General features: G+C 44.2%; 1 protein-coding gene across 1 annotated transcript in view; it reads left to right on the top strand.

Annotated features, from left to right (window-relative positions):
* ddx10 (DEAD (Asp-Glu-Ala-Asp) box polypeptide 10) overlaps positions 1–17,739 on the top strand; it is a 310,337-nt gene extending 292,598 nt beyond the window's left edge. The window contains exon 18 of the mRNA XM_038818958.1: positions 16,988–17,739. Within this exon, the coding sequence (XP_038674886.1) occupies positions 16,988–17,192 (205 nt within the window). The 3' untranslated portion in view covers positions 17,193–17,739. The remainder of the gene's footprint in view (positions 1–16,987) is intronic.
* The last annotated feature ends 426 nt before the right edge of the window (positions 17,740–18,165 follow it).

The following is an 18,165-nucleotide window of genomic DNA, read 5'->3' as shown; positions in this document are numbered from 1 at the left end:
CCTCTCATGCTTTGGCTGCTTTCCCCTGGTTCTTGGCTATCTGGTTTTTCTTCTGCTTGTTTGTTGGCCACAAACAAATCCCGGATCAGTTGAGTGAATGGCTCCCACGTTCCGTGGAAGCCGTCGTCTGACCCTCAGATGGCAAATTTGATTTTCTCCATTTGGAGAGATTCCGAGAGGTCGGACAGCCAGTCTGCAGCTTTGGGTGGTGCTGCTGACCGCCAGCTGAACAGGATTCTACGGCAGGCGATCAGGGAGGCAAGGGCATCTGCCTCCTCCCCAGAAATCGATCTGGCTGGTCTGAAACCCCAAAGACCGCCACTTTCGGGCATGGCTCCACCCTCACCCCCACCACTTTGGACATTGCCTCGAAGAAGGCAGTCCAGTACTCCACAAGTCTGGGGCAGGACCAGAACATTTGGGCATGGATGGCCGGGCCTCCTTGGCACCGTTCACATCTGTCCTCCACCTCTGGGAAGAACCTACTCATTCGAGTTCTTGTTAAGTGGGCTCTATGTACCACTTTTAGTTGCGTCAGGCCGAGCCTTGCGCACGTGGAGGTGGAGTTGACCCTATGCAGTGCAATTCTATGCAGAATTACACAAGCCTGGGCATTCTGGTGGCGAATTGGCAGGTATGAAGCATTTCTTCTCTTCCATAAAGCTGCTGGGGACCTTGGAAAACCAACGTGGGGCTCTTAATGCTTCTCTTTCCAGGAAGAATGTATCAAAGGCTTTTAAGGAGCTTAAACCAGGTAAGGCACCAGGACCGGAGGGCTTTGGGTTTGAGTTTTATAGGGAGTTTAAGGATTTATTGTTTGACCCGTTGGTGGATATGTATTGTCACTGTTGAGTCTGGAATGTTGCCGCCAACTTTACGTGAGGCCAATACGTCTTTGGTTCTGAAGGCAGATAAGGACCCGGAGTAATGTGCCTACTATCAGTCAATATCTCTTCTAAATGTCGTCTTGAAACTGTTACCTAAGGTTCTGGCCAAGAGGCTGGAAGACATCCTGCCTCCAATTGTGAGGGAGGACCAGATGGGGTTTATAAAACGGTAAATTAGGGCAACATGGTGGCACAGTGGTCAGTCTGCTGTCTCACATCGCCAGTGGCCTGGGTTCAATTTTGGCTATGGTGAATGTCTCTGTGGAGTTTGCTCGATCTCTCCATGTCTGCGTGGGTTGCCACCTGGTGCTCTGGTTTCCTCCAACGGTCTAAAGATGTGCAGGTTAGGTGATTTGGCAATGCTAAGTTTCCCCTTAGTGGCCAAAGATATGCAGGTTCGGTGCATTGGCCATATTCAATGAACAGGGTTACAGGAATAGGGCAGAGGAGTGGACCTAGGTAGGACTACTCTTTTGGAGGGGCTGTGCAGACTCGATTGGCACAATCTGCACTGTAGGGATTCTATGGATTCTAAGATTTTCGAGTAATAACATTAGAAGGCTTCTAAATGTGATTCCGGATTTTCCGAAGCATGCTCTGGATGGATGGGTTATTTCCTTGGATGCAGAGAAAGCGTTTGACCGAGTTGAGTGAAATTGTCTGGTTTATATGTTGCGAGGCTTTGAGTGGATATATTAAGTGGATCCAATTGTTATTTTTTTTTGGAAAACATTTTATTGAGGCATTTATAATTTTAACATTTCATCATATTAATATTCTAAATAACAGAGCGGTTTAACACGCAAAACCCTTGCAGTAACACTCCCAACTCTCTCTCTCTCGCTTTCCCCCCCCCCCCCCCCCCCCCCAACTCCGAGCTACCCATACCTTAGATTCCCCGCCCCTATTCTTCACTGCCATGCCTCTCCTTCTCCCCCCCCCCCCCCCCCCCCCCCCTTCTGCCGACGGTCAGTTTTAATAATAATAATCGCTTATTGTCACAAGTAGGCTTCAATGAAGTTACTGTGAAAAGCCCCTAGCCGCCACATTCCGGCACCTGTTCGGGGAACCCAGTTGCTGGCCTTGTTCTGCATTACAAGCCAACTGTTTAGCCCACTGTGCTGAAACGGCCCCTTCCTTAAAGAAGTCGATGAACGGCTGCCACCTCCGAGTGAACCCCTGTATTGAACCCTTTAAGGCAAACTTAATCTTTTCTAGCCTGAGAAACTCTGCCATGTCCCTGACCCACACCCCCGCCTTCGGAGGCTCCGCGTCCCTCCATCCCACCAAAATCCGTCTCCGCGCCACCAGGGAGGCAAAGGCTAAAACGTCGGCCTTTCTCCCCACCCCGGGCTCCGACACTCCAAATATTGCCACCTCTGGACTCTGAGTCACCCTCCCTTCCAGGACTTCTGATATGACATCGGCGATTCCCTGCCAAAATCCCCTCAGCTTTGGACACGCCCAAAACATATGTACATGATTCGCTAGACTTCCCTCGCACCTATCCTCCACCTCCTCAAAAAACCTACTCATCTGGGCCACAGTCTTATGAGCCCTGTGGACCACCTTGAATGGGATCAGGCTAAGCCTGGCACACGGTGGGGATGCATTGACTCTCCTCAGGGCCTTCTCCCTTAGCCCGACTTCCAACTTCCCTCTGAACTCATCCTCCCACTTCCTCTTCACCTCCCCGATTAGGACCCCTTCCCACTCCATCAATTCCTTATATATTTCCGAGACCCTCCCTTCCCCAATCCCTGTTTTAGACATCACCTTATCCTGTAGTCTCCTTAGAGGAAAGCGAGGGAAGCTTGGAACCTGCCTCCGGACAAGTCCCATACCCGCAGCCGAGCGAACCGATTGTCACAGATTGGTGACCACACCGACGCCCCCTCCAACCTCATGTGCTGCTTCCATTGCCCCCCCGACTCTGTCAGGGTTTCCACTACCACTGGGCTTGTGGAGTACCGAGCCAGCGAGAACGGCAGAGGTGCCGTTAACAGAGCTTCCAGACCCGTGCCCTTACATGATGCCGCGTCCACTCGCTCCCGCACAGACCCCTCCCCCATTACCCATTTCCTAACCATCGAAATATTAGCTGCCCAGTAGTAGTTAATAAAGTCCGGAAGGGCCCTCCGCTCAAAACGGACCTTCTTTACCCCCGGGACTTTCCCAGCCCATATAAAACCCGAGATCGCCGCGTTCATTTTCCTAAAAAATGCCTTGGGTATAAAGATCGGGAGACACTGAAACACAAACAGCAATCTCGGGAGGACTGTCATTTTCACAGTCTGTACCCTCCTTGCCAAGGACAGCAGGTGCACGTCCCACCTGCGGAAGTCCCCTTTCATTTGCTCAATCACCCTGTCCAAATTTAATTTATGGAGCTGACCCCAGTCCCTTGCCACCTGACTCCCCAGATACCTAAAACTCCTTCCCAGCACTTTGAATGGCATCTCCCTCAGTCTCCTCTCCTGCCCCCTTGCCTGGATCGCGAAGACCTTGCTCTTTAACATAGACATAGAACAGTACAGCACAGAACAGGCCCTTCGGCCCTCGATGTTGTGCCGAGCAATGATCACCCTACCCAAACCCACGTATCCACCCCATACCCGTAACCCAACAACCCCCCCTTAACCTTACTTTTTAGGACACTACGGGCAATTTAGCATAGCCAATCCACCTAACCCGCACATCTTTGGACTGTGGGAGGAAACCGGAGCACCCGGAGGAAACCCACGTACACACGGGGAGGACGTGCAGACTCCGCACAGACAGTGACCCAGCCGGGAATCGAACCATGGACCCTGGAGCTGTGAAGCAATTATGCTAACCACTATGCTACCGTGCTGCCCCTATGCTACCGTGCTGCCCCTATGCCCCTTGCTCATGCTTAGTTTGTAACCTGTGAACCGGCCAAATTCCTACAATATTCCCATAATTCCTGCAATCCCCCCCAACAGGGCTGTTACATACAGGAGCAAATCAGCCACATAGAGTGGACCCTATGCTCTCTTCCCCCCCCCCCTCTCACTATTCCCGCCACATGTTCGATGTCCTTAGTGCCATTGCCAAAGGTTCTATGGCCAGGGCAAACAGTAGTGGGGAGAGTGGGCGCCCCTGCCTTGTCCCCCTGCACAGACTAAAATACTCCAACCGGACCCGATCGGTCCTTACATTTGCCACCGGTGCCTGATATAGCAACCAGACCCAATCCACAAATCCCTGCCCGAACCCCGCAACTTGCACCTTCCCAGGACATCCTACAGGTACCTCCACTCCACCTGATCAAAGGCCTTCTTTGCATCCATGGCCACCACCACCTCGTCCTCGGAGGCAAATCCCATCTGGTCCTCCACTATTACCTCCGGAACATAATTCTTTATGCGTGTGGCCAAGATATTTGCCAGCAATTTCGCTTCCACATTCAACAGGGAGATCGGCCTATACGACCCACAACTCTCCGGATACTTATCCCACTTCGAAATATGGGAAATCGATGCCTGCGATAACATTGGGGGGAGCACTCCCAGATCCTTGGACTCATTAAAAGCCTTTACCAGGAGCGGCCTCAGCAACCCGGAAAACTTTTTATAAAACTCAACCGGGTATCCATCGGGTCTCGGGGCCTGACCTGATTGCATCGCCCCCAACCCGTCGAAAACCTCCCCAAGCCCAATTGGGGCTCCCAAACCCTCCACCAACTCCTCATCTATCCTTGGGAACTCCAGCCCCCAAGGAATCACTTCATACCCTCCTCCCCGGCTGGGGGTTCTGATTTTTACAATCTACTGTAGAACTCCTACAACACAAGATTCACCCCCGCCGGATCCAAAACCACCTTCCCCCCCCTCTATCCTTTACTTTCCTAATCTCTCTCACCTCCTCCTATTTCCTCAGCTGATGGGCCAAAATCCTGCTGACTTTTTCCCCATATTCATATGTGGATTAAATTATTATATCATGGTCCCATGGCAATGGTGCTTGCAAACAGGTTAGAGTCATCGAACATTGGGCTCAGAGAGAGACTAGGCAGCGTTGCCCTCTGCCCACCCATTGTTGTTTGCGCTGGCCATTGAGCCACTGGCAGAGGCCATTAGGTCGGACCTTTAATATCAGGGTTGGAATGTGGGATGAAACAGCAAAAGATCATGCTTTATGCAGATGATGTGCAGCTGTTTGTATCGAATCCTGGCATTTTGGTGCCTGCTAATGGAGTGGTGGACGGTTTTAGTGCATTTTCTGATCACAAGACTAACTTTACTAAGTCAGAAGTCATACTGATGGGGGCAGCTGAGGGATAACCCACCACCCCTTGCTAATTTCCCCTTTTGATGGTCCCCCATAGGATTTAAATATTTTGGGGTTTCCATTGCCCCTTCCTTTGATCAGTTATATGGGGCTAACTTCCCAAAACGGATTGCGGCTATTAGATGGGATCTCGCTCGGTGGTTGGCGGTCCTGGTTTCATGGCTTGAGAGGTTTGCCCTAATTAATCTTTTTCAATTTTTGCAATTATGGGGCAATTTGGTGTGGCCAATCCCATACTCTGCACATCTTTTTAGGGTTGGGGGGGGGGGGGCGGTGAGACCCATGAAAACATTGGGAGAATGTGCAAACTCCACAAACTCCACTCCGGGGCCGGGATGGAATCCAGGTGCTCCGCAATGTGAGGCAGCAGTGCTAACCACAGCGCCACCCTGTTGCTCTGGATTACCCTATTTAAAATGAATGTATTTGCCTGATTGCTGTATCCTTTACAAATGCTGCCTATTCTGTTGTCAGCTAGGGTCATCAAAGAAATTAATGGAACGATCAGCACATTTATTTGGGGGGTTGGCGGGTTGGTCCTCCCGATTATTAGGTTATACCAATTGGCCTCTCTTCCAAGATCGTCAGAGACTAGGTTAGGATGGACTTTGCATCCATCTGGCTTGTCATTGAAGCAGAACAGGCATTTTCCCTCTATACGCTTTATCCCTGATGTGCCTAAGGTGCCAGGTAGTCGAGGGCGATTATACCATGCGCCTGTATCGGGATTTAATCCGACTGGTCAGGTGTAGTCAGGGAACTGGAGAGGAATTTTGAGAGAGCCGTAGAGGCTAATCCTGTATTTCTGATCCTAGGTCTCCAAGACAGAATTCTAATGAAAAAGGGCAACATAATATTCTAACCTTTGCTTCTCGTAAACATATCCTATGCAGCTGGATTAGTGACAAATGTCCCTCGATCCAAAACCAATATAGGCTGACTATGGAATGCATTCCCATGGATTGTTCTCCTTTCTAAATGCGATGCGTTTCGTAAAGTATGGAACCCCTGTCTTAAATTTTTGGGCTTCACTTTGGCTGATTTGCTTCTGTTAAGCTTTCCATGAGCGAATTCAGTTTAGTTCAACTCCATTTAATCCATTTCAAGTTGTTAGTCTGAACCGCTACACTTGGGGGAGGGGGTGTGTGACCTAGTTTGTTATCCTTCTATATTAGTATGACCTTACCCTCTTTTCGCCACTCACTATGGTATATCGTTGTTGGATTGATTCGGCTTTTAAGCTCTGGGCTCTCGTTCGTCAACTGACCTGTTTCAAGTTTATTCTGTATTGTTTTGCTTGTATTCTTGCTGGCAATAACTCTTGTTACGTCTGTACCAGTTTTGCATCAATTCTTCTGTTACTTGTGTTTGTTGTTATGAAAAAATGGGGGAAACCTAATAAAAAATGATTATAGATACTCAATACTGAAAATATTTATTCAAATATAAAATGTTGCTGCAAATGGGCTTTTCGAACAGCTGTTAGAAAGAAATAAACTAAACCTATATTTGTTACTGCGATTGATAATGGAAGATAGGGTTATAGCAGATGAATTAAACAGATATTTTACCTTACAAAGGACACAAGTAATATTCCACTAATAGCTGTAAATCAGGAAATGGCAAGAAGGGGGGAACTCAAGAAAATTACAATCACCAGGGAAGTGGTATTGAACAAATTATTGTGTCTACAGCCTGACATCCTCTGGCCCAGATGGACTTCACCCTATGGTCTTGAAAGAAGTGGCAATAACATAGTTGGTGCATTGGTTTTAATTTTCCAAACGTCACTAGATTCGGGGAAGTTACCATTAGATTGGAAGATAGCAAATGTAACTTCTTTATTCAAAAAGGGAGGGAGGCAGAAAGCAGGAAACTATCGGTCAGTTCACCTAACATCTGTCATAGGGAAAATGTTAGAAGCCATTGTTAAGGATGTTATAGCAGAACGGCAGCACGTGGCGCAGTGGTTAGCACTGATGTCTATGGCGCTGTGGACCCGGGTTCAAATGCCGGCCCTGGGTCACTGTCCGTTTGGAGTTTGCACATTCTCCCCGTGTCTGTGTGGGTTTCGCTCCCACAACCCAAAGATGTGCAGGGTAGGTGGATTGACCACACTAAATTGCCCCTTAATTGGAAAAAATAATTGGGTACTCTGAATTTTTTTAAATGTTTTAATAATTTTTTAAGAAGATGTTATAGCAGGGCACTTGGAAAGATTCACGGCAATCAGGCAGAGTCAACATGGTTTTGTGAAAGGTAAATAATATTTAACCAATTTATTGGAGTTCTTCGGAGAGTCATATGTGCCGTGGATAAAGGGGTAGTGGATATATTGTACTTCGATTTCCAGAAGGCATTTGAGAAGGTGCCCCCCCCCCCCCCCCCCAATCAAAGATTATTGTGGAAAATAAAAGCTCATGGCATAGGGGGTAAAATATTGGCATGAATAGAAGATTAGCTAGCTAACAGAAAGAGAGTTGGCATAAATGGGTCTTTTTCTGGTTGGTACGATGTAAAAAGTGGTGTTCTACAGGGATCAGTGCCTCAATGTTTTACACTTTATATAAATGACTTGGATGAAAGGACTGAAGGTATGGTTGCTGAATGTGCTGGCGGCACATAGATAGATAGAAAAATTAATTGGGAAGAAGACATAAGGGGGTTATAAAGGGACATTGATAATTTGAGTGAGTGGGCACAAACTGGCAAATGGAGTATAATGTGGGCAAATGTTAAATTGTCCATTTAGCAAGAAGAACAAGGAAGAAGCTTATTATTTGAATGGTGAGAGATTGCAGTGGTTTGAGATTCAGGGGGATCTGGGTGTCCGAGTACATGAATCACAATACAGGCACAGGAAGTAAATAACAATATTATCATTTATTGTGAGGGTAATTGATTACAAAAGTAGGGAGGTTCAGTTGTACAGGGCACTAGTGAGACCACATCTGGAGTACTGTGTATAGTGTTGGCCTTCTTATTTAAATACATATGTAAATGCATTAGAAACAGTTCAGAGATGGTTTACAAGACTTGATACCAGGAATGGGTGGATTGTCTTATGAGGAAAGATTGGAGAGGTTAGGTTTGCATCCACTAGAGTTTAGAACAGCAAGAAGCGACTTGATTGAAACCTTTAAGATCCTGCGAGATCTTGACAGGATGGGTTTGGAGAAGATGTTTCCTTCTGTCGAAGAACATAGAACTAGGGGTCACTGTTTAAAAAATAAGGAGTCACTCATTTAAGACAGAGATGAGGAGAAATTTCACAGAGGGTTGTGAGTCTCTGGAACTCTCTTCCTCAAATGGCATTAGAAACAAAGTCTTTGAATATTTTTAAGGCAGAGGTAGATAGATTCTTGATTAACAAGAGGGTGAAAGGATATCAGGAGTAGACAGGGATGTGGGGTTGAGGTTACCATCAGATCAGCCATGATCTTATTGAGTGGCAGGGCAGGCCCGAGGGGCCGTGGCCTACTCCTGTTCCTACTTCATATGTACGTCTTGCGTATGTACACATTTGTATTTTTTAAAAATATGGATGGAAAGTAAAAATTGAAGAGCTAGCTATCTTTTTAGCGACAGTTAATGTAAGAAAATAGCCTTCTAAAATATAAATTCTAGTCCTTAACGAAACGTAAAAAAATTCAACTCCATATGAACAATAGTGGTGGTGGGAGCATTCACCAGGGTCCCAGGTTTGATTCCCAGCTTGGGTCACTGTCTGTGCGGAGTCTGCGCGTTCTCCCCGTGTCTGCGTGGGTTTCCTCTGGGTGCTCCGATTTCCTCCCACAGTCCAAAGATTTGCAGGTTAGGTGGTTTGGCCATGCTAAATTGCCCTTAGTGTCCAAAAAAGGTTAAGTAGAGGTTGCTGGGTTATGGGGATAAGGTGGAGGCGTGGGCTTAAGTCGGGTGCTCTTTCCAAGGGCCAGTGCAGACTCGATGGGCCGAATGGCCTCCTTCTGCACTGTAAATTCAATGATTCTGTGAATGCTGTGTGAGCAGGTGAGTTAGCTGAGTCAGCAGCCCATGGGGTATAGCCGGCTATGTGATATCATTGAGCCGGCAGTGATTGCAGCAAGCGTTTCACCAGAGCGATTCTGTTTTATGAAGATGCAAGAGCTTCAATAGTCTTTTCAGACAAGCCAGCAAAATTAACATTCTTGTTTGAAGCATTTATATAAAACCATCGAACCATCTGCTTAATTGTCTGCAACAATTTACATTAAATGCACTAAATAAAAAAATAAAACTTTCCAAGGAACTTCGCAGAGGCACTGCAAAAGAAAATATAACACCAGGCCACATAAGGAGATGTTAGGTCAGATGACCAAAGGCTTCATGAAATTCCCAATCTCTTAGAATAATGGCAATGCTAAGTGTATGCGCCAAGTGCTGTCACTGCAATTACAGAACTCTATGCCTGGAAGGTAATTTTTTCAAAATTTTTACTTGATTATTTACTCAGCAATATATTTGAGAATACGGGATCCTGAGTGTATTAAATGAAACATTCTGAACTATTTAAAAAATAACATTTGTATTGATTGACAGTTTTAAACTATTTTAGCCTTTCCAGCATTGCAAAAGAAAGAGTATCTTCTCTGTCACTAAATGTTCCTACCTGCTGCCTTAATTTGATCTTCTTTTCTAACATTATTGCAAAATGCATTAAGATCAATTGTGAGTATATTGTCTCAGTTAAATTGTTTTCTGTACTTCCAAACCTTGGGTATACTGTGATGTAGTAATTTCCTCTTCGTAAACATAATTTGGTAATCCCAGTGATCAGCACATGCCTTAGCCTCACGTATGGTGTAGTAATTATAGTGGGAAGTTTTATTAAAAATTGCTCTCAGCTTGATGATCACATCCTTTGAATTCAGTATTTGGAAAGCCAGGTAAATGATTGCAAATCCGTCAGTGTATAGATCTGATCATTTTTGCCCTGTTTAAGGAGAAAATTTTCTTCATAAAACACGGTTGTTCATTATTTGATGTGCATCGTATTGGAAGGTTGCTTTAATTTTTTCCCTGCACGCAATTCTTGTACATCATGAACTGCAGTTTTGAGGGAGAAGGTTCCGTTAGTTTTTTGTCCTGCGTGCAATTCTTGTACATCTTGAACAGCGATTTTTAGGGAAGGCTAGAAGGAGTACCAATACATTCATTTCTACATCCTAATATTAAACTCTGGCCTCAGCCCTCCACATACTGTGCTACCATCCAGACTCCTGTCACACAGAAACATTCAAGTTCTGTGAATTTGATCATTTAGATCTGGAATATTGGAGTGGCACTTTGCTGTGTGCTTTTGGGTAGACCACAAATAAAAGTATTTTTTAATCCCCTAGTCTTTTGCTGCTTCTCTAAAGGCAACTGATTAATTGGGCCTTTCCACCTTTGTACACCACTGCATTATGGAAATGCATCTTATGCTGGCAACAAGACAGCTGGAATGACATCACCCTGTCAGCCTGACCCCTGACTCCGGATTGAAGAGAGATGAGTGCAAGAGTTGTGCACTCTATTCCCATTGGAATTTTTGGTCATGGACAGAAACAAATGGAAATTCTAGCCCCTGCAGCCAACACGTTCCCAGTTTTGCCGTCCAAAATCCAGAAATTTCAGCATGTTGTTTTTTGACATATTAACAAGAACTTGCTTAAGACCCAGACTGCTGAAATCACAGCCACCAAGCACCAGGGTGATGGAAATTGTGAAGCTGAAATTGGAGGAGAGCAGGTATCTTGGAGATGTGAGAGGTTGGAGTGTGTTACAGAGATGAGGAGGGTTGAAGCCATGGAAAGTATTGAATATAAGGGTGAGAATTAAAAAAATGTAGGCAGTTCCATCCACACTGCCAGTGTGAGTTAATGAGCTCAAGGCTGCTGATGAACAGGACTTGATGTGAGCCAGAATGGGGACTGCGAAGTTTTTGAATGAGCTGACATTCATGGAAGAATTCCTATTCAAATAGCAGTCAAGAGGGCAGTAGAATATTTGAATAGGAGTGATGCGGAGCAGAGATGGTGATAGTACAAAATTATTGGGAAGTTAAGGTTGTGGCAGAAATCCATTTTCAGAAGATTTTCTTGAGAAAATGTCTTGTGTTTGTCCTTTATGATTTTATGTTGCTGTTTGCTAAATCTTCACTGAACATTTTTATACTTTGCACCATGGAAAAGCTACGGCACTAAAAGAGACCATTCAGCTCATTGTGTCTTTGCTGGCCCGTAGCCTTGCAGGCTCCAGGACTCCAGGTGCAACTCCAGGCATATTTTAACGAGTAGAGGGTTTGTGCCTCAATCACCAAACCAGGCAGCAGCTTCCACTTTCATTTTTCATTTCACACACACACACCCCACCCTCTGGGTGAAAAAGTTTCTCATAATACCCCGCCTGATCCTGCTATCAATCACCTTAAATCCGTGAACCCTGATAATTGACCCTTCGACTATGGGAAACTCTTTCCTGTCTATTCTCTCCAGACCCTGATAATTTATTTAGTATTTATTTAGTACTTACTTGGTGACATTTGGGCAATTATCATAATTCAGTTAAGAGTGATTTGTTTTTTGAGTATAAATGCAGAGCAAATCAGACTTTTAAGATGTGATGTACATGGACTTCCAAACAAAAGATACTTGACAATGTGCCAAATACTAGGCTTGCCAGCAGAGGTAAAGCTCTTGGAATAAAAGGAGCAGTGGCAGCATGAATACAAAGTTAGCTGAGTGACAGGAAATAAAGTAGTAGTTAAATGGCCATTTTTCAAACTGGAGGGGTGTATATTGTGTGGTTCCACAGGGATTGGTGCCAGGTCACTGCTTTCCTTGATATATATTAATGATCTACACTTAGGTGTGCAGGTCACAATTTTAAAATGACCAAATGTGAAACTATTGTGAACTGTGAGTAAAGTGATAGCCTACAAGAGAGCATAAGACTGGTTGAAATGGCAGCCACGTGGAAGATGACATTTAACATAGAAAAGTGTGAAATGGTGCATTTTGGTAGGAAAATGAGGAGAGACAATATTAGATAATGGTTGCAAATGTAAGAGAAGTGCAGGAACAGAGAGACAGTATATGTGCAAAAATCATTGATGGCGGTAGGGCAGGTTGAGAAAGCAGTTAACAAACCAAATGGGAAGCTGGGATTTGTAAATACTTTTTTAAATAAATTTAGAATACTCAATTATTTTCTTCCAATTATGAGGCAATTTAGTGTTGCCAATCCACCTACCCTGCATATCTTTGGATTGTGGGGGAGAAACCCACACAGACACGGGGAGAAACCCATACAGACAATGAGCTGGAGCCAGGATCGAATCTGGGTCCTCGGCGCCGTGAAGCAGCAGTGCTAAACACTGCCCCATCTTACCATCCTGGGATTTGTAAATACTTTTTAAAATAAATTTAGAATACTCAATTATTTTCTTCCAATTATGAGGCAATTTAGTGTTGCCAATCCACCTACCCTGCATATCTTTTTCATTTTCATTTAAAAATCGAGGCATAGAATGCAAATGCAAGGAGGTTATGATGAACCTTTATAAAACATTGGTTTTGCCTCAGCTGGAATATTGTGTGCCATCTGGGTGTTGTACCTCAGGAAGAATTTGAAGGCTTTAGAAAGGGCACACGGTAGCACAAGTGGATAGCACTATGGCTTCTCAACGCCAGGGTCCCAGGTTCGATTCCCTGCTGGGTCATTGTCTGTGCGGAGTCTGCACGTTCTCCCCGTGTCTGCGTGGGTTTCCTCCCACAGTCCAAAGACGTGCAGGCTAGGTGGATTGGCCATGATAAATTTCTCTTGGTGACCAAAAAAGGTTAGATGGGGTTATTGGATTACGGGGATAGGGTGGAAGTGAGGGCTTAAATGGGTCGGTGCAGACTCGATGGGCCGAATGGCCTCCTTCTGCACTGTATGTTCTATGTTCACAGAATGGATTTAGAAGGATGGTTCCAGGGATGAGGGTTATGTGGATAGATTGGAGAAGTGGGCCTGTTCCCTTTAGAGAACTGAAGATTTCGAGATGATTTAATAGAGGTGTTCAAAATCATGAGGGCTCTATAACAGAGTAGATAGAGCAAAACAGTTCCAATTAATGGAGGGGTTCAGAAGGTGAAGTGAATGGCAAAAGACCCGAGACAATACGAGGAAAAATAATTTGATGCAGTGACTAGTTAGGATCTGGAATGCGCTGCCTTAGAGTGCTGGGAAGCAGGTTTAGTTATGGCTTTCAAAAAGAAATTGGATAAGCACTCGAGGAGGGAAAAGTTGCAGGGTCATGGGGAAAAGATGGGGGCCTGGGAGCAGCTGATTTGCTGTTCTAGGGGGCTAGCAGAGATGCATAAAGGGCTGAATGGCACCCTTATGTGCTCTAACTCTTTTATGATTCTAAGTGTTAATTAAGACAGATTTAAAAAAAAATGTTATTCCTTATTAATTCATTTCATAAGAATACCATTCCAGTTTTAGCAACTGGTCCAAACTGAGAAAATATTCTATAATCATACATATTTAAAGGTAGCCTGAGCTACCCTGCTGCTTAAGCAACAGTGACACTAGACAATGCACGTAAATGGAATAAAGGAACCAGTTCACTCTAATCTTTACAAACAAACTCAGTATTTTAGAGGGAATGTTATTGCTATACATTTTTAGTTCACAGTTTATATATTTTAAATGTTCTTTTATTTTTCCAAGTTATTGTTAACCATTTAAAATGTTTAACTTTGCATCAATGCAACTCTTGCTTCCTATAAAATGTTTAGCATGAGTTAGTAGATGCTGATTGTCAAAGAGATAACCTGCTGCTTAAACGGAGACAAAGGTGATTAACTGTTCGGAGAAAGCAGCAATAGCATTTACAGCTGAGGAGGTGACATCTGTATGTGGCTTTAGTGAATTCAATGTGAAAAGTTGCCATTGAGTTTGGCAGGTTGTTGTGATATATTTTCAATCACTTCATTGGTAATGGGAACAATAGATCTGTCGGGCTTCACGGGAGGAGAATTAACAGCTTAGGATGCTAGAGATAAAGTTAACAACGGTACATGTTCCGTGTCGAAATACTCCCAATGTTCTACTCTACACCTTCTTAATTATGCACCAAATCTTTCTGGAGCAGAGCATCCTGAGTGCATGCTGTCAATTAGCTGCATCTCAAAATGCTTTCCGCCTTAACGTGTATCTAAAAGTAAGGTGATAACTGTGTGGTGAGAGCAATGGGGCATCTGGGAACTCAACTAACTGCAGTACCAACAATCTATCCGTAGAGATTTAAGTACTGAGATTGGGAAGGTGTGTGAATTAGTGCAATCAGGTACAGAAAGAGAAATATAGGGAGGGGAAGAAAAGATTGAATTAAGAGAGAATAAACAGAGATGGATTTGATGTGCATTAGCTTTTAGAGGTCGATTTAACCAGTTTTGCCAAGCTATTCTTTAAAGGCAGCATGGTGACACAGTGATTAACACTGCTGCCTATGGCTCTGAGGACCCAGGTTCGATCCCTGCCCCGGTTCACTGTCTGTCTGTCTGTCACCCCCACAATCCAAAGATGTACCAAACCCAAAGGTAGGTGGATTGGCCATGCTAAATTGCCCCTTCGGAAAAAAAAATGATTGGGTACTCCAAATTTAAAATTTTAAAGCATTAGTTAACTGTGCTCAAAAAAGTTTAAATTTTACTGCAAATTATATTTGCCAAACTGAGAAGTTCATAGCAATTTGTCAGATGATTAATTCTATGGGATGTCATATATATGGTTATTGAATTCTGTAAGCACATGTTTGTAAACTGCACTTGCTTTGTGTGACACTGATATTTGACAATAATTAACAATCTAGCAGAGTCTGTGCTGTGCTCCAGGCCGAAGTGAAACTAAAACAGAATCACATAACACACTTCCTTTCTGGGGTGGCACAGTGGTTAGCACTGCTGCCTCATGGCACCAGGGATCCGGGTTCAATTCCGGCCGTAGGTGACTGTTTGTAATGACTTCTTAGGACCTTGGTTCTGAACAAATCCTTGTCACCTTGGCTGGTTGTCACCTACCTTCTGTGGGATCCTGGATATAAACTTGTCTCAGCTTGTCAGTTCTGTACCTGCATTTTTATTGTGCACATTGGTCATTTTCTCTTGTAGCTTTAAACACACTAGTTTACACACTAGTTTAAACACACTAGTCTAGTTTCTGAGAGAGTAGAATGGATAAGATAGGCAGATTGGTACACACTAGTCCGCCGAACATGAGCTCTGCCGGTGATAAAATGGTTGCACTTAGAGGTGTTGCTCTCCGAGATAACATTGCAATGTGTGTGTACATATTACAACAGGTACGAAGTGGTGCAATTTTGGTAGTATGAATAAGGGAGCCACCGACGCCAAGTGTCTGAATGAATTTGCAGGACAATGGAAGAACAAATGCACAAATCACCAAAAACAGTGATGCAGGTTAATAAGGCCATTAAAAAGTCAGCAAAACATTGGGTTCACTTCTCGAGGGATGGAACTGAAAGGCAGAGATGTTTGTCTTCCATTGGACCACATTGGGACTAAGTTTGATTACGTTTTCAATGCTGTACAAATTCTATAGAGACACTGGCGAAGGTGAGAAACAGATTTACTTGGGTGACGTCAGGCCTGAGGGGTGAAACATATCGCCTGATATCAGTCCTGAGGGATGAAAAATTGAACAGACTGGAGTTATGTTTCTAGCACAAAGAAAATAGAGCAATGGCCGGATGGAGGTCTTTACGATTGTGAAAGGATTTGAGAGGGGAAATGTATGGAAGGTGTTTCCACTTGTACAGGGGACCAGAAATAGGTACTTCTAATACAAAGTAGCCACAATAAATCCAGCAGGGAATCAAGGAGAAATTCTTCACCCAAAAGTGGCAACAATTTGAAACCTCCAACAAGGAGTAGTTAGGGCTTCCAGCATTGAATGTACTGAAAGGGAAGCTAAATAAACATCTAAAGGAGCAGAAGCGGCCATGCTGATAGGGTTTTCTGAAGATGGATGGGAGGAAACTCATGTAGGATATAAACTTTGGCACGGACCTGTTGGACCAAAAGGCCTGTTTCTGAGCTGTAAGGAGGTAGGTAGGTACTTAACCTTGATGCAACAAAGACCCAACACATCTCTTCCCATTAGAGAGAGCCAGTTGGTTATGTAGATTGAGGAACATCACTCTGAATCAAGCATGGGATAAGGAAAGGAGGCAGGCCTCCATGAACTACCTCAGCTGACACGGGGATTGCACCCATGCTATTGGCATCGTTCTGCATCACACTATAGCCATCTAGCCAGCTGAGCTGACTGACCCTCTGTGCTGTAAGCACTGTGCAACAGACAGTATATCTATTTTGCATCATAAATTTCTTTATTAACTGCCAATGAATCCTGATTGCATGTGCATTTACTCCAGAAAGTATAACAAATCTGTATTTTTGTGGATGCATTAGCGCGATAATTTATGCGAGACTGTATGAATTGAAAGAAATATTTCACGGTCACTCTGCCTGTAATAAGCCGAAGGCAGGAATGAATTAGCAGCTTAATTAAGTTTCTTCAGCGAGGTGACGATTGCTGAGTCCTGATATCGGGTACTTCCTTTGTGCCACTCATAGATTACCTTCGTTTCAGAATGCTAAAATTCATCTTCCAAATTAAATAATTGATTCACCTTGTAATATAGATAATTTATTGCCGTGCTTAAAGACCGCCATTGATTTGTTTTTTTTTTCATCTCTCTATCTTCAATGCAGCAAACCAGTTGAAGGGGGATTCAAAAGGAAGAGAAATGATAGCTGCAGTAGCAATGACGAATGTGAAGAGATGATAGCAGCTCAGAAGGGGAAGAGGAGAATGAACTCTGAAATTGACTCTGATGAGCACAGGCCATTGGACACGGGTCTGTCTCTGGCTGAAGATGAAGAGCTGGTGCTTCATCTGTTGAACAGCAGAAACTAATTGCAGTCCCCAGGCGGTTTTCTGGGTCAGTCCTTTTACTGTGCTGGCCACGTTCGAGCTTTTGCAATCAAACCAGAGCAGGTGGTCCCTGTCTGACAGTGATGAATGCTTTCTGAACAGGCTTCTGTAGATCTGTAGATGACTGCCAAGACACTGTCTGCTTTACAGCAGGAGTGAAAAATCTTGTAACCCTTCACTGGACGACGAAACTTGGTCTTTCTGAAGAACTTTTCTTGTTAAAATGTTGAATTTATATAATTGACAGTTTCTTATGAATGTTTTAATTCCAAGCAACTCATAAATGGTTTCAGATATGAAGAGTATCTGAGAAAATTAAGCCAGCCGTCAGTAAGTTATAAATAGATTCCTGTGTGTGCACCTTCTGCATGATCGGAGCAACCAATATATAATAAAGTACCATTTACACACAGGTGTTAGCTGGTAGCTGGAAAACTAAAATGAACGGACAAGAGCAAGTCTGCTGACATTAATTTTCCAGGCTGTTGGGGCAAAAATATGTCTGAAATAAAAGGTTTTATTTCTGCAGTTGAGTGCTTTGTACTCCCAATTTACTTTGTCTGCTCTGTTCACACACAGCCTTGCGGTATCTACTTGTTGTAATAGATCTTTGTTATTTAACTTGCTGTTATCTTTCCCTAAAAATGACATGAAATTAACATGCATTTCTGTAAGTCAACTTTTAGCAATATCGATTTTTTTCCCATAGAATTTACAGTGCAGAAGGAGGCCATTCGGCCCATCGAGTCTGCACCGGCTCTTGGAAAGTGCACCCTACCCAAGGTCATCACCACCCTATCCCCATAACCCAGTAACCCCACCCAACACTAAGGGCAATTTTGGACACTAAGGGCAATTTATCATGGCCAATCCACCTAACCTGCACATCTTTGGACTGTGGGAGGAAACCGGAGCACCCGGAGGAAGCCCACGCACACACAGGGAGGATGTGCAG

The sequence above is a fragment of the Scyliorhinus canicula genome, chromosome 14, assembly GCF_902713615.1.
Source record: "Scyliorhinus canicula chromosome 14, sScyCan1.1, whole genome shotgun sequence".
NCBI lineage: Eukaryota > Metazoa > Chordata > Chondrichthyes > Carcharhiniformes > Scyliorhinidae > Scyliorhinus > Scyliorhinus canicula.
Note: the sequence above shows the minus strand (reverse complement) of the source record. Positions and strands in the feature narration are given on the sequence as shown.